General features: G+C 47.6%; 1 protein-coding gene across 3 annotated transcripts in view; it reads right to left on the bottom strand.

Annotated features, from left to right (window-relative positions):
* CDK6 (cyclin dependent kinase 6) overlaps positions 1–16,507 on the bottom strand; it is a 141,306-nt gene that overhangs the window by 82,164 nt on the left and 42,635 nt on the right. For all 3 annotated transcript variants that reach the window (XM_081932260.1, XM_081932258.1, XM_081932259.1), the window contains exon 3: positions 1,378–1,513. In XM_081932260.1, coding sequence (XP_081788386.1) covers positions 1,378–1,513 — 136 coding nt within the window. The remainder of the gene's footprint in view (positions 1–1,377; positions 1,514–16,507) is intronic.

The raw sequence follows: 16,507 nt of genomic DNA, 5'->3' as shown, positions 1-16,507 counted from the left end.
CATAAATTTGGAAAGAAACAAATCTAAGAGAATTTGCTTGGAGTTTTTCCCCATTGATGTCATCCTCAGGAGTCAGTCATAGGGTTAACCACTAAGTCTATTTGACTTCAGCAGGAAAGCTATGAACTACGTAGATGCTTAGAAAAGTAGTTCCTTTTTTTAAAACGTATTTTCAAAGATTTCTGGAACAACTGGCACAAATATGAATAGAAATATCTGAATATCCATAAACTGTATATATACACATATATATCCTTGGGAACACTTCAAATCCCAACAATTTACATGCATGTGCAATAAGATTCTTGAACATCTACTAAAACAACATACAGCATGGAAACTAAGTTAAATAACAAAATTATAACAAGTGTCTAACTCTAAGATAACACCTAAGCCATAGAGCTGCCAAATATTCTTGCTTTTAAATACACTCCTAATATACAAGGGGTTATTAGGGCTCTATAACATCTGGATTCGAAAGGGAAAAGATGATTTGGAACACATACTGATGTGCACATCATGCCTGCGGCCAACTACTCAAAGAAGCAATGGTCTGGAAAAAAAGACAAAGCTTCCTTTAAGAAGCTGTTGACAAACATGATATGTACATCAATGTGTGCTCCAAATCACCATTTCCTTTTTAAATAAGGATAAGTTGGGAAAAGTCATGCCACACAAAAAAAAAAAATCATAACTTTGACTCTAACATTTATCAATAGAATCCCAGGAGACTCTGTTACTTGACAAGTCTAGAATATTTTGCAGACAGTTGTGATTTTCTCATCCCTACCTAGCAGTATAACTAATGTGGGGGGGGGGGAGATCAAGGTAAGAGATAACAAAATTGTAGATCATCATATCAAAATCATATGGCAGTTACTTATACTGTCTCCACTTCTTCATCTGACTCAGCATTTTCATTTTACTATAAGTAGCAGTAAGCGTTTTAAGTTATAGAAGGAAATGCCTTCAAAACCTGGAATCTTCATGCAAAATATGATCTTTACCATTGAGCTGTAGTTCCTTCTTTTTAACAGCTAATAATAAACACTCTGGTCTTTCAAATATAAAAAGAACTTTTTTAAGCGTAAGCACAAACGTTATGGCAATCTTCTCTGGTTCCTTGTCCTTCATAACTGATAGATAAAATCTATGCACTACCAACCATGCTTGGTGAGAAACCTCAACCTGTCAACCACATGAACTGCAGTTTGATTAAATTTCTTCTTAGTCATGAAACTACAGCTAGTTAAGGTACATTTAACTTGATACATATTTCTTCAAAAACGGTTTTTATTAAAGGTATGTTTCAAAAACTTTACACATTTAATAAAAAGCTTATGTACAAATTCTTCTTCTTCCCTCCCCTTTTGATACCTTGATAGTTTCACTAGGAACACCAGGCTCTGGAACTTTATTCAAGTAAGTGGTCAAGTCTTGATCAACATGTTCAAACACCAGTGTTAATTTCGTCTCTCGTTCAGTTCGGGATACTGTGCATACATCAAATAACCTAAGAAGGATGAAAAATAAAAATGCTAAGTAAAATGGGTAGAAATCATTAGTAGAACAATATATCTTTTTTATTAAAAGTGAAGCTTATAAAGAAAAAGAAACTGTACTGAATTCACAACAGAGCAGAACATATAACAAGGGATCCAGATAGCCAAAACTTCTCTATACCATAAAATTGAATTTTTATTGCATTGTATTTTTATTGTACATTTTTCACACAAGGAATAATGTAGGAGTCATAAGGCAGCCAACAATGACAAGCCCTAGGTTCTGAGTTGATTACCAAACAAACAATGAATACCAGGACAAAATTTTCATGTCAAAATGCATTGAGTACCTAACTTGATGAGTTTCAAAGCAATTGAGTATCAACATACCACTGTATATATTTTTAAACAAGAAGTTGTGGCAAAGAGAAATTATACTAACTTATCTGAATGTTGGAGTAGCTGGACTATTATACTTTTAGTTAAAATACAAGCTTTTGGATATAGTACTCTGTTAAAGGAGGAGGGGAAGAATCATGGAAAAGAAAAAAATAATATATGACAGGAATGTCTAACCTTGGTAGCTTTAAGCCTGTGGACTTCAACTTCCAGAATTCCTTAGCCAGTCATGCTGCCTAGGCATTTCTGGGAGCTGAAGTTCACAAGTCTTAAAGTTGCCAAAGTTGGGCAGCTCTGAGCTAGGATAAGGATCCAACTTTCTTTTCATTGTAAAAACACACTGTAAAAATTCAATGTTCTTAACTTTGGCAGAAGGAATTTAAAGGTGTACAGGCTCTGCATAGCCAGACCACTTACATTAAAGTCTCTAATTAAGGTTAAATATCTGACATCTTAAAGGAGTTTAATCATTTGCAATGTTTTTATGGAGGTCATTTACTTTAGTACACACAAACATAGAGAGAGATAGGAAGATAAGAAAACACAATATAAACATTGGAAAATATTTCCAGATAAATGTTTCTGTTTAACAATGCTTATTTAATTTTTAAACACCTTTTTTTGAAGCAAGTATTAAAAACTGGCAAAGGTACTCTTTTGGCTCATGCAAGATTCTTTAAAAGAATCCACCGTGAAGGACATAAATACTATCAACATTCTTCATGCTTCTTAAAAGAGCAATGACAAGCTTATAACAAGATTTTTAACAGAAAGGTTTTTATTTTTTAACTCTAGATTACAACTTGTTCTGACATTTTCTTCAAAGAAAGAATTGTGTTCTTGAATTTCTTTCTTAAAATGTTAATACACTATTTTAATGGTATGTGTTAAGTAAGGTTTGTCACGAGGATCTTGACTTCTAGTAGAAATAATAATACGGCTCAAAAACATTGACTTTTGGAAAATATGACTGGTGTTCTATAGATGGCTTCCTGGGTGCACCTAATTGGGCAATACTTTTATAAAAATATATTGAAAAGCACCGAATCACCTCATAATATAAACTGCCTCAGCACAGCAATAATCCCGTTAGAAACTTCTAGAAATGGTAATCCAGGAGAAATCACTGCCATTGAATTAAATTTATATAGAACAGTGATGTCAAACTCAAGTCCTGCAGGCTGGATACGGCCTGTAGGGTGCTTAGGTCTGGCCCATGGGGCCAACCTGGAAATAGCAAAGGACTGGCCCGCAGTGCCTTTGCTAGCAAAAATGGGGCGTGTGCAGATGGGCATGTGCAGGGAGCCTCCGAAAGCCTCCCCTGGCCTGTTGCTGGCCAAAATGGAGCCTCCGTGGGCCAAATTCAGCCCTAAGGCACCATTCGGCCCTCCACGGGCCTTCCCCAGCCTGATACAGGCCAAAATGCAGCCTCTGTGGGCTTTATTGGGGAGCATGAGGTAACTTAGTGAATTGGGGGAGGCCTTGGATGGCCTGCTCCAGCACTAGGCCTCGCATGCTCTTCCCCACTCTGAGATACCTCATGTGCATTTAATAACCTGTGCATTCAATTAACAAATGCATTGGGGAAAGCAGAGAGTGATCACGTTCATTTAACGTGATTTAATCAAACGAATCCTCGGGTTATGAATGTAATTGGCAGGCTCTATTACATTCGTAACTTAGGGATTACCTGTATAATGAGAGTGAGGGAGGGTCCACACCAGACCATACCCACCAGCCCCAGCCCTGAGGTCAAACACAACCCTGATGAATGAAATTGAGTTTGACACCCTGATCTAGAAGATACTATGACCAGTGGGACCAGAAACTGGGGAGATCCAGAAAACCTAAAGGATTTTACTTCATTTGTCCCTCTCCAAGAGAGAGATTGTACTTCAAGTCATCTCAAAGACCAACTGAGGTAATTTATGTTCCAAAATCAAGCTTGCATTTGGATCTTTGTTTTTTTATTGTTTAAGATCACAAAGAATATAGAACTATGAATCAGGAATTAGATTAATAATACATACAAAATACAAGTAAATTACTTATGACTGTAATTGACCCCAGAATTTCACTCATAAATCATGACAGTCATGATTTTACCATTCTTTGTGGCAGTCGTTATAAATGTGGCAATTACAAAAAAACATGGCGGTCATAAAGCAAATACTGCAGTCATTAAGCAAGCCCATTGTTTCCAATGGTATAGAAACTGAAAGTAAATACAGGTTTCCAGCAAAAGAATCCTAAATCTCAGTCACACGACTGTGAGATACTGCCAATGGTTATAAATGTTGGTTGCTGAGCACTCAAAAGGTGGCCACATGTGACCACAGAGGAGGCCTGGACATCAGAAGTTCAAATCCAGCTCATTTTCAGGGTCTGTCATAACTTCAAACAATCACTAAGTGATTGGTTGCAAGTTAAGAAGTATCTATATTCATTTTCAAGTCATCATATTCAGACAATCATTATCTACAGAAAATGTATATGCCACCTACTCAAGCAACTGTAACAACATGCAATAAACACTTTAAATATCAAGTAATAATAAAAAGATAAAGAGAAAATATGACACTTATTGCTCTTAAATTACAATTTTCTTAACCAAACATTTGCTTGAAAAGACCCCTATTTACTAAGTAAATGATGTTTAAAAGTAACACGGCGGGGGCTGATCTGACTTCATGGGGTATGTTGTTCTAGGGAGCAGGGGTTACAGCTGAGGTTTTTATAAACTACGAACTTTAAAAAGCATTGACCAAATTATGTATATGCATATGCATGTAATGTGTACACAAGAAAGCATTTTCAACAGTGACTACAGTGTTGTAAGAAAGAAAAACTAAAGCAGCAAGTCCTACATGACAAATGTAATTCATAATCCTTAAGTGTTCTTCTCTCTAGGGCTCAAAAATGTATAACAAGAGAAATTTAACCCTAACTTTTCCTAAGAAAGACATCCAGAAGACCCTCAAGTAGGCCGCAGACAGTTCTATAACTGTCAAAACCCAAATGCAAGATTTAAGGTATAATTCCACATATACTGCCTTGGAAATATATGTCACATATCAATGTAGATTGATCTGTTCACCTTACAGAAATCAACAGAAAAAACCCAGTTACATATAGATTGACCATTGGCTTACCTGAAGGGTCCTTTTCTGTACACCGCGGGAGAGTCCAAGCAATGGGTTAATTCAGTCTGCTTGCCCTTAGGACTGAGGAACTATTTTTCCTTTAGCCACACCTCCTCCTGGTGTGATCAATCCCCCAGAATTCTTAGAAGGAGTCAGTGCGTGCGGACGGAGCGAAGCGTCCAAGATGATGTACTGTTGACACGAAGAACCCGAATCCCGGCCTTGAGAGCCAGGGTGGGTTGGACTCTCCCGCGGTGTACAGAAAAGGACCCTTCAGGTAAGCCAATGGTCATTTTCCTGTACACCGCTTGGAGAGTCCAAGCAATGGGACATACCCAAGTTATTGTCCATCTGGGTGGGCAGAAGAAGGCTCCCGGGATTCGGTCTCTGACGCAACCGCCTGGAGCACACGCCTGCCGAAGGACGCCTCAGCTGAGGCGAAAATGTCCAATTTATAGTGTCGCACAAAAGGAGAAGGAGAGGACCACGTAGCGGCCCTGCAGATGTCCAGGATTGAGGCCTGGGTGGCCCAGGCCGCCGAGGTAGCAGCACTTCGTGTGGAGTGTGCGGTGATGCCGCGCGGAACGGCTTTGGATTGGCTTTCATAGGCTGTCGCAATGCAGGCACGAAGCCACCTGCCAATCGTGGAGGAAGAGACCTTCTTCCCTAGGGAACCAGGCTGGAAGGAGAGGAAGAGAGCCTCTGACTTCCTGAATTCCGCAGTGCGAGCGATGTAAACCTTCAGGGCCCTCCTGACATCAAGATTGTGCCAGGAACGCTCTCTGGGATGCGACGGATGAGGACAGAAATTTGGCAACACAATGTCTTGCGCGCTATGGAACCATGAGTTTACTTTGGGGGTAAAGGTCGGGTCCAGCCTCAAAATGACCCTGTCAGGGTGGATGACGCACAAGTCCTGGCGAACAGACAGAGCCGCCAGTTCCGAAATCCGGCGGGCGGACGTGATGGCAATCAAGAAGGCCGTCTTCAGCGTCAGGAATCAAAGAGAAGTAGTGCGTAGAGGCTCGAATGGAGGGCCGGAGAGGGCCCGTAGGACCACGGACAGCTGCCAAGTGGGGTAGCGATGAACGGTGGGAGGGCGAAGGTTAGAGGCGCCCTTGACGAAGAGTCTCACCTTCGGGATTTTGCTGAGAGGCAAAAGATGGTCGCCCGACCAGACGGTGGACAAGGCCGCCACTTGGCATCGAAGGGTGTTCGGGGCCAGGCCCTTGTTGAGTCCCGCTTGAAGAAAGTCAAGGACTCTGGAAACAGGCGCGGTCGTAGGCTCGATGAGCAGTTCCTCACACCACTTTGCGAATGCGGCCCAAGACGCATCATAAATTCTGGTGGTTGAAGGGCGTCTCGCTGCCTGAATGGTGTTCACTACCTCCTCTGACAGGCCTTCGCCTTTCAGTTGGTCCCCCTCAAGTGCCAGACGGCCAACTGGAGCCACTGGGGCTCTGGGTGAACCATGGCCCCCTGGCTGAGGGAGATCTGGTCCGGGGGGATGCGCCATGGAGGAGACACCGACAGGTGGACAAGGTCGGCGAACCACGACCTGCGCCCCGCAGTGTGGGGCCACGAGGAGAACTTCCGCTCCCTCTGCGATGACTTTGGAAATGAATTGAGGAAGGAGAGGCAGGGGCGGGAAGGCATACAGTAGCTCGCGGGGCCACTTGCAACGCAGTGCATCTGTCCCCTCCGCCCCCGGGGTGAAGAACCGGGAGTAGAAGTGGTTGAGCTGCTTGTTGTCCCTGGACGCGAACAGGTCTACGGTCGGATTTCCGAATCTGTTGGACATCTGGTGGAACAGGCGAGGGTCCAGTTTCCACTCCGCAGGATCTATGGTTGTCCTGCTCAACCAGTCTGCCTGTGTGTTGTCCACTCCGGAGATGTGGTCGGAGCGGAGAGATTCCAGGTGGCGCTCCGCCCAGCGGCCCAGGGACTCCGCCTCTCTCATCAGTGCTCTGGATCTGGTGCCACCCTGGCGGTTGATGTGGGCCTTGGTGGCCACATTGTCCGTCATCAGAAGCACATGTTGACGATGGATGGACCGGCTGAAATGGCGCAGGGCCAGGCGAGCAGCTCTCAGTTCCAGTAGGTTGATGCTGTAACTGGTTTCCACTTGGGACCACTTGCCCTGGACAACCAGGGAACCCATGTGGGCTCCCCAGCCGGAGAGGCTGGCGTCTGTGGTGATGATTGACCTCTCGGGCTCCTTGAATAGGTGGCCCTTGAGGATGGCCGGAGACACCCACCAGCGGAGAGACCTCTTCACTTCCGGCGGAACTCGAATCGGTCTGGGAGAGTTGCTCCTGGATGCCCTCTGGTGCGGCAGCAGCAGCCACTGAAGAGCCCTGGAATGCAGGCGGGCCCACGGCACGATGGAAATGCAGGAGCATTTTCCCAGCAGCTGCGACAGAAGGACCACTGGAGCCTGCCTCAAGCTCATCACCTTGTGGGTCATGGACCTTAGACCGTCCAATCTGTCTTGGGAGAGGAAAACCCTGCACAAGTTGGTATACAAGTCTGTTTGTTGGAGTGAGATGGCCCCCAAGTGTACAAGTCTGTTTGTTGGAGTGAGATGGCTCTTCTCTATGTTTAGAGTGAAGCCGTGATTTCTGAGGGATCTCATAGTGGTTGGAGATCCCGCAGGGCCTGCTGCCTGGACGACGACTGGATAAGGATGTCGTCCAGGTAGCACTGGAGCCTTATGGGCCTGCGTCTTAGCTGGGCCGCCACTACCGCCAGAACTTTGGTAAACGTCCGAGGAGCGGACGAGAGGCCGAATGGGAGAGCTTTGTACTGGAAGTGGCGACCTGCATAATAAAAGCGCAGGAACTTCCTGTGCTGTGGACGGATGGGAATGTGGAGGTATGCCTCTTTGAGATCTATAGATGTGAGGAGATCTCCCTGTCGAATCCCCGCCAGGATGGTCTGCAGTGACTGCATCTTGAACCTCTGGTAGGCGATGTGCCTGTTGAGGTTTTTGAGGTCCAAGATGGCTCTCCACCCCCCCGAGTTCTTTGGCACCAGGAAGAGGATGGAGTAAAACCCCCTCCCCTCTTCGCCCTGGGGAACGGGTTCCACGGCCCTGATGTCTAGGAGATGTCTGACTTCCTGGTCCATACGCTCCCTCTTTTGAGGGCAGGATGGGACGGGGCACCGGATGAAGGTCCGGGGGGGAGGGACAGGAACTCCAGGGAGAGGCCTTCCCTGACTATCTGCAGAACCCAAGCATCCTCGGTTGTCTGGGCCCAATGGGAGGCAAACAGCTGGAGCTGACCCCCGATGGGCGCCGAGCTCGGGCAGTCACTTTGACTTACGGAACGGCCTGTTGGAGGCCCCACCGCGGTTATACTTGCGGAAGCCGAACTGCTGCCTGCCTCTGTCCCGAAAGGGCGCCCTGTCCTGGGACCTGTCGCCCTGCTGACCGAAGGACCTATTGGAGGGAGAGAAGGAAGAGGCAGAGGTGGAAGGCTCGGAGGCACGAAAGGACTGCCTCCTGGAATAGGGAGCGGTCTTACGTTCCTGCTTCTTGGTTAGAGAAGGGAGGATCTTCCTCTTGTCCTTGGACTCGATGAGGAGAGGATCCAGTGACTCGCCAAATAATTTGGACCCCTTGAAGGGGGCGGAAGCCAGCTTCCACTTGTTTTTCTGGTCCGCTTGCCAATGGCGGAGCCAGATCAACCGGCGAGAAGTGATATTAGAGCCGAGTGCCCTGGAGGCGAATTTAGTGGCGTTAAGGGAAGCGTCAGCGGCGTATTGGGAAGCCGCGATTATTTTAGACACGTCCTGGTGGAGGCGGACCTCTCCCGCCGGGAGCTTGGTTAGGAGCTCGCGTAGCCAGATCACAGAAGCCCTATTGAAAAAGGAGGCGGATGAAGAGGCCCTAATAGCCCAGGCAGCCGCCAGGTGGGTCTTGTGGCACGCCTTTTCCGCCTTCTTGTCCTCCGCCTTAAGGCCTTCCAGGAGGTCGGCCGGTAGGGAGGAGTTAGAAGTGAGTGCAGCGATGGGCGGGTCGACAGTGGGAAGGGCCAGAAGGTCCTCCAGCACTGGCTCCATAGTATAAAGCTTCCTATCTATCCCACTGGGAGAGGACTGCGTGGCTGGTTGAGCCCACTGGCACTGGATTAGGTCGAGAAACAGCCCCGGGACCGGAACCAGCTCCTGTTAGGGTGCTGGGACATCAAACATGACCGCATTGGGATTAGCCGGAGTGGCATCTGCCGCCGGCACGGCCGGCTTGGGCTTGATCCCCACCCTGGTGGCAGCCTTGACCTTGTGGAGGACAGATTTGAAAAGGCTGGGCTTGAACAGACCCGCAAAGGCGGGCGCTTCAGGGGGGAGGTCCTCATCGTCCGAGAGACCTAGCACCTCCGGGTCAGGGTCCTCAATGGCAGAGGCCTCGCTGACCACCGAGGATTCCAAGGAAGGATGGCGAGCACGCTTGCTTGGAGGGGGAGCTGCCTGATCGGGTTTGGGACCCCTTGGGGCCACTGCAGTGGGATTCTTAAATTTCATGGCCTCCGTGATGCCCTTGGCAATGGCACGGGCCATCAGCTCCTGCATGCGGGGAGATAATTCCTCTGAGTCAGAATCAGGATCCAAACCCTCCTCTAGGGGGGGTGAAGCCTCACCCTGCATATCATCTATGCTAGCATCCCCAGGGGGAGGGGCCTGCTCACAGGCCCAAGAGGGTGCCGGGGAAGCCGGCTCTGCAAATGACCTATTTGGGGATAGGTCCTGGGACTCCACCTCCTCGGCAAGGACCATTTGGAGATCCTCCCGGGAGGGAGGGATTCCTGAGTGGGACTGCTCCCTGTCTGCCTGGCATCTGGCCTTCTCAAACTGCTTGTCAAGGGCCCGCTGGCGCCTTTCAGCATCCTTGGCCTCAGCCACGGAAGGGGTTCTGGAACGCTGTTTCCCAGAACTACCCCCACCACTCTTGCCCGCACCCCCACTCCCCGATGAGGAGGAACCCTTGCTAGGGGCCTGAGAGAGGCTCGGCCTAGTATCTTGGGAATCGGGGGGACTAGGCAGGTCCATAGTCAATGACCACACAAGATGGAGCAAGGCTATGACAAGGCAGAAGTTAGAGAGAGAGACTGGTTGCTGCAAGGGGAACAAAACAAAAAGATTTGTCAAAATTGCTACATGCACAGTAATTGAGTCAATACGTATGAAATATCCCATGCTTAATACCAGTCAGAGGCCCAGGGGTAGGATTGGGGCCTGCACCGAGGCGCAAGGCTCCGCAGGAGAAGCAGGGAGGAGAATGACTAGAAAAATGCTTTGGCCTGCGCTTACTTAGGCCTCCTCCCTGAGCCGGTATAATGACCGTTGGTATGGCCCAGGAACCAGCACCGCTCGCAAAAATAGGCAAAAGGATGGAGGTGGTGATCCCAGCCTGAGAAACCCTTGCTAGGCCCTGCCACCTCCAGCGGTCTCCTGATAACGAGGCTGATGCAAAATGGTGGCCATGGCTGGGCGCGCTTTTTTCGCGCCTAAAATGGCCACCGCAACAGCGTGGGGCTAAGGGAGAGCGAGGAGCGAACGCGCCTCGAATGGCGACGATCGCTCACTCCTCCCTGCGGCAGAGGTCCTCTAGCAGGCCGGGGAACGAAAAAAACTTCGTCTAAAATAACAAACGAGGGGCCTGGGAACATAGGAACCTCGCCGCTGCAGCCGCGCCGTTTTAAACGACAAGCGGCAGGCCTCCGAAGCCGTCCCATAAGGATCGGCTGAGGGGCACCCCCCACCACCTTCCAGCTTACCTCCTGGCCTTCAAATGTAAATTCTGCTGGAGAAAAGCGCAGCGATGAGGAGAAAAACGTCTCACGAAGTTGGGGAAATGTTAGGAAAGAGAAATAAAACGCAAATAGAGAGTCCAAGCCAAAAAAGGATTAATTCAGCTCAGAGCTGTAGCTAATTACGTCCAAACGGGCTGACTGAGGAAGAATTCTGGGGGATTGATCACACCAGGAGGAGGTGTGGCTAAAGGAAAAATAGTTCCTCAGTCCTAAGGGCAAGCAGACTGAATTAACCCATTGCTTGGACTCTCCAAGCGGTGTACAGGAAAAACAAAAGATTGACAGCTAGATGAAATATCCCCTCAGTCTCTGATTTAGATCTTTATCAGCAGAATAGAAATACTGGGTAATACAGTAATATAGTCAAGTTTAATCTGCTGTTATACAATTGACATTAAGAAAACTAAAATCATGGCATGCAGCCCTCTCAATTCCTGGCATATAGATGGAAAAGAAATGGAGGTAGTGACAGATTTTATTTTCCTGGGCTCCAAGATCACCACAGATGGGGATTGCAGCCAAGAAATTAAAAGGCGCTTGCTCCTGGGGAGGAAAGCTATGGCAAATCTAGACAGCATACTGAAAAGCAGAGACATCACCCTCCCAACAAAAGTGTGTATAGTCAAGGCTATGGTTTTCCAGATTGCAATGTATGGCTGTGAAAGTTGGACCATAAGGAAGGCTGAGCACCAAAGAATTGAGGCCTTCGAACAATGGTGCTGGGGAAGACTCCTGGGAGTCCCTTGGACTGCAAGACAATTAAACCAGTCAGTCCTAGAGGAGATCAACCCTGACTGCTCTTTAGAAGGCCAGATCCTGAAGATGAAACTCAAATTCTTTGGCCACCTAATGAGAAGAGCCTAATGCTGGGAAAGATTGAGGGCAAAAGAAGAAAGGGATGACAGAGAATGAGGTGGCTGGATGGAGTCACTGAAGCAAAAGGTGTGAGCTAAAATGGACCCCAAAGGATAGTAGAGACAGGAAGGCCTGGAGGAAGGTTGTCCACCGGGTCGCGATGGGTCGGACACGACTTCACAACTAACAACGAACAAACAAACAATTGAGCTGTATTTCTTTACACATACATATAACTGTTGTCATTCATGATAATGGTTTTTCCCTTTATATTTTATTCTTTTGTTTTTGTGCTTTAAAGCAATTAAAATCTAGGATGCAGGATTGGGGAGTTGTTTGTTTCTGTTGAAAATATAACACAACTAATTTTAGAACTTGTAAAATATATTAGCTTTTGTTAGCATGTACTCCAGAGTTGCTGCCATTAAAACAAATGGACAAGTTTTTTTAAAAAATTTTTTAAAGGCTAAATAATTAAAATAAAAAACACACAATTTTGTAAGTGTTCTAGGGAAATTTAGAAGTATTGTGCATTAGTTGGGAGAACAATAAAGAAGAAATTAGAACAATATTTATATATAATGTTTTAGTAGTTTTTTCATTTTTGTATTTTTAAACACCAAATAATGAAAATTTTGGAATGTAGCTCAGATATTTCATTCTTATTTACATTGTTAAAACAATTTAATGTACATAAAGGTAACTTCATGTTTTCCATTGTTAATTTCCAATCATTGATACAATGAGTAAGTCTTGGTAATTTTTTTGTCTACTTATAAATAATACATTTCTACATCAATTAATTTTTTTGCTTCATTTTTTTGTTTTTCCTTTTTAAAAAATGATAATGTCTTTATAAGACATTATATGTCCTTATGTGTTTATAAAAATTAGTTTGTGACTATCTCTTCATAACTTTTTCATAGTTGAATGATACGTAACAAACCTGCCTTGATCATTTTTTTCTATGTTCACAGCAGCATTATTTCCAAGGCTTTGAAAACATATTCAGTGAAACAGATGAAAGAGTCGAAGTGGTTGTGAGAAGCTACTGAGAATGGTAGTGGGGCTGTTTTTCTGTATATCTTATTAGTTAAGTTGAAAGATAGAAATTAAAGTTTCTATATATAGATAGTCTTAGCTTAATGTTAATAATTGGGACCAGAATTTTTTTCACTAAGCAATGTGACCATAAGTGTAATGTCAGCTACTTAATAATAGTTTTGGCAAACCCTGACTACCAGTAACTGAATCACCATAGGTCATTAAATGAGGACTTCACATGACTGATTTTTTAAAAAAATTTTTATAGTCTTACTACTTACTTTGCTTGTAGGCACTCGCAAAGGAAGGTCTTTTGATCTACTTCTTGGTGGACAGATAAGAAAAGAAAGGAAAAAGGGGGAGAGGGAAACTGCAGGGCTGGGGATTCATTTTTACAACAGAGAAGCTGGTAGTGGGAGCCTCACAGAGTTGTAAGTACTCCCTTACTTTAAGGACATGTCTGCTACCTTAAGAAAAGAAGACTCTGCTTCCTCCTCTAAGAGGGCTGAATAAAGACAAAGTTAACCTTCTTCTCCAGTGCGCTGCTTGGAGAGTCCAAGGAAGGGTTAACACAGCCTATCTGCCCAAGGACTGAGTTGATTTTTCCCCTGGTCACGCCTCCTTTGCCTCCTCAGGTTCAGTTTTAAAAACTCAGTCCGCCCGATAGGACTGGTTTGGGGAGCTCTCAGTCTTTGGATAGATTGGCTGGACTCCTCATGTGTAATTATTAGACAGCGTTAGTGTAGATTTAGGATTTCCCCCTTGTTTTTTTATTATAGTGTTTTGGAGTTCGTTAGGTGTTTTTTCGTTCGAATTTGGTTCTGGGGATCGTGGAGCCTCACCAGCTGCTTGTGTGTGGTGGGGGATTCAGCTGAGACCACTAGTCCGGCGGCGGCTGGCAGGTGTGGGGACGGCAGAGTCTTCGGCGCGTCTCCGACCGCTCCAGGGAATTTTGGCTCGGAAATTTCCCCAGCAGTGTCTCAGTAGGCGCCGGAGGTCGCGGCGGCCATTTTGGAAGTGACGCATTGGCGCGCTTCCCAATAGCCTCATTGTCAGCGCTGGCTGCTGGCGCCTAAAGCGCGTGAAAGTTGCGGCAGCCATTTTGTTGGGTCATTTCGGCAGCAGCAAGATAGAACGACCCAGCAGGGTTCCGTGAACCTCCGTCCCAGCGCAGATCACCACCAGGGATTACAGGGGTCTGTCCGGGACGCCGACAGTACCTGGGTCCTCCCTATTGCCCTTCGGCCTGAAGGGGCAGCTGTGGAGTGTCCTGGTGCCTCTTCCAGCCTCCAACCTCGTGGATCTGCAGATGCTTTGGAGCCGGCTGGCCAGCGTCCAGTGTTCTTCCCCTGCGGCTGACTCATTCTCCTCCTGAACAACCATCAAGACCTATGGCTGATGAAGGTTTGGAACAGAGGGAGGAGTTGGCAGGGCCTCCTACCAAATGCAGTAGGCCAGATCCATCAGGCCAGGGGAGAAAGGGTGATAGAGGAACAGGGAGCAAGTCTTCCCACTGTTCTTCTGGAACCGGAGGGCCTAATCACCTGGGAGAAAGGATGCAGGAGGGTCCTAAGGAGAGGCCTGGCAAGACCCAGGGCCCTAATCCTCCCCAAGCCTGTGAGGCTGGGAGGGGGCCGTCCTTGCCCAGGCAGGAGAGAGAGAAGTCTCCCTCCAATCAAGGGGATCAGTCTCCCTCCATTAGTGGTAGGGATTCCATGTCTGGCTCCCTGAAGCTTCCCTGGGTTATCCTGAGTCCCCTAGTTCCTCTGTGAGGGAGGAGTTGGAGTCCCTCCAGGGTTGCTCCCACATGGAGGAGGCCTTGACTCATAGTCATTCTGAGAGAGGCCGAGTCTCTTCTAGGCCCAGGCCTGTTGAGGACAAGGGCCCGGCTATCTCAGCCGAGATGAGGGAGATCATTACTCAGGCCATTTCCCTTGGGGTGGTTGAAGCCATGCGCCAAAAGGAAAGTAGGAGTGGCAGGGGCCATAGGGCTACCCATCCCCATGCGGAAGGTAGAAGCCACGCCCTAGACTCCCTAGGTACCTCCGTTACCACAGAGGTTTCTGTGTGGGAAGAGGAGGCTGCAGATGAGTTTGAACTTTCGGAGGATGAGGACATGCCTCCTGAAAAGCCTACATTTACCGGTCTGTTTAAGCCTTCCCTATTTAAAACTATCTTACACAAGGCCAGAGCCTCTACCGAGCTTGGAGCCAAACCTAAAGATAAGGCCATCCCCTCTACCTCCAAGGACCTTAAGATGGGCCTCTTTAGTGAGACTACCCCGGACCCAGAGCTCATCCCGGTCCCTGACTTGTTCATGGACGTAGTTCAACGCCAAAGGGTCCAGCCGGGCACACTGGCCAACCCCAGTGGTGCGGACAAGACCTTGTATCTGCTGGAGACAAAGTTAGAGGAGGCATTAAAGATGCCCGAGGTGGATGCCCCAGTGGTCTCGCTCACTTCCACTTCCACTCTCCCGGCTGACCTGTTAGAAGGGCTAAAAGCTGAGGATAAGAGGGCTGAGAAAGCTTGCCATAAAACGCATCAGGCGGCCGCCTGGGAGATTAAGGCATCTACCTCCGCCTCTTTCTTTACTAGGGCCTCCCTGCTCTGGCTACGCCAGCTTAGGGCTAAGCCTCCCTCGGGGGCGTCTCGTTGGCAGCATGATCTCAACAAGATCATCACAGCTGTGGAATACTCAGCAGATGCCTCCCTGAATGCAGCAAAGTTTGCCTCCAGGGCGCTGGCTTCCCATGTGACTTCACGGCGTCTGCTATGGCTTCGGCATTGGCAGGCGGACATGAAGGCCAAGTGGAAGCTGGCTTCGACCCCATTCAAAGGGGGCTCACTCTTCGGGGATGCCTTGGATAAGTTTTTGACTGAGACGAAGGATAAACGGAAAATCCTTCCCTCTACCTTCAAGAAGAATGAGAAGAAAGACTCTAATTCCTACAGGAAGCAGACCTTTCGGGCACAGGACAACGCTCAGGCTTCCACCTCGTCCTTTCCACACCAAAGGTCCTACAACCAATCTCATGACAGGAGTCAGAACAGGAATAGTTATGGTTCCAGGGGCAGACAGAACAACCAGGGCTCCTTTCGGAAGCCCTTTCGAGGGGGTTCCAACAACCGTCAGTTTAGACGTGGCAAGTGACCATCAGAGGTCCCCTCCCATTGGGGGCCGGCTGCAACTTTATGCAGACCGCTGGGAGGGAATCACCGGGGATGCGTGGATTCTAAACACGATCAGGAGGGGGCTGACACTGGAATTCCTGTCAATTCCACCGCAAACGTTCGTTCACTGCCCTCTGGCCAAGAACCCGGTAAAAAGGTCCCTCATGCAGGCAGAAATCGACCATCTCCTACAGATACATGCCATAGAGCCAGTTCTCCCGGACCAGGCGGGGAAGGGGTTCTACCATTCTCTTCCTGGTCCCCAAGAGTTCAGGGGGGTGGAGGGCCATACTAGATCTGAAACGCCTGAGTTATCATCTGGCCTACAAGCGTTTCAAGATGCAGTCCCTCCAATCCATCCTGGGCTGCGTAAGGCGAGGAGATCTGCTCACATCCATCGATCTCAAGGAAGCGTATCTGCATGTGCCCATCCACCAGGCCCACAGGAGGTTCCTGCGACTGTGTTACAACGGATGGCACTACCAGTACAGGGCTCTTCCGTTCGGCCTCTCGTCCGCCCCAGGACTTTTACCAAGATCCTTGCAGCTGTGGCGGCACATCTGCGCTCTCGCCCCAT

The sequence above is a fragment of the Natrix helvetica genome, assembly GCF_964273705.1.
Source record: "Natrix helvetica genome assembly, chromosome: Z".
Lineage (NCBI taxonomy): Eukaryota > Metazoa > Chordata > Lepidosauria > Squamata > Natricidae > Natrix > Natrix helvetica.
Note: the sequence above shows the minus strand (reverse complement) of the source record. Positions and strands in the feature narration are given on the sequence as shown.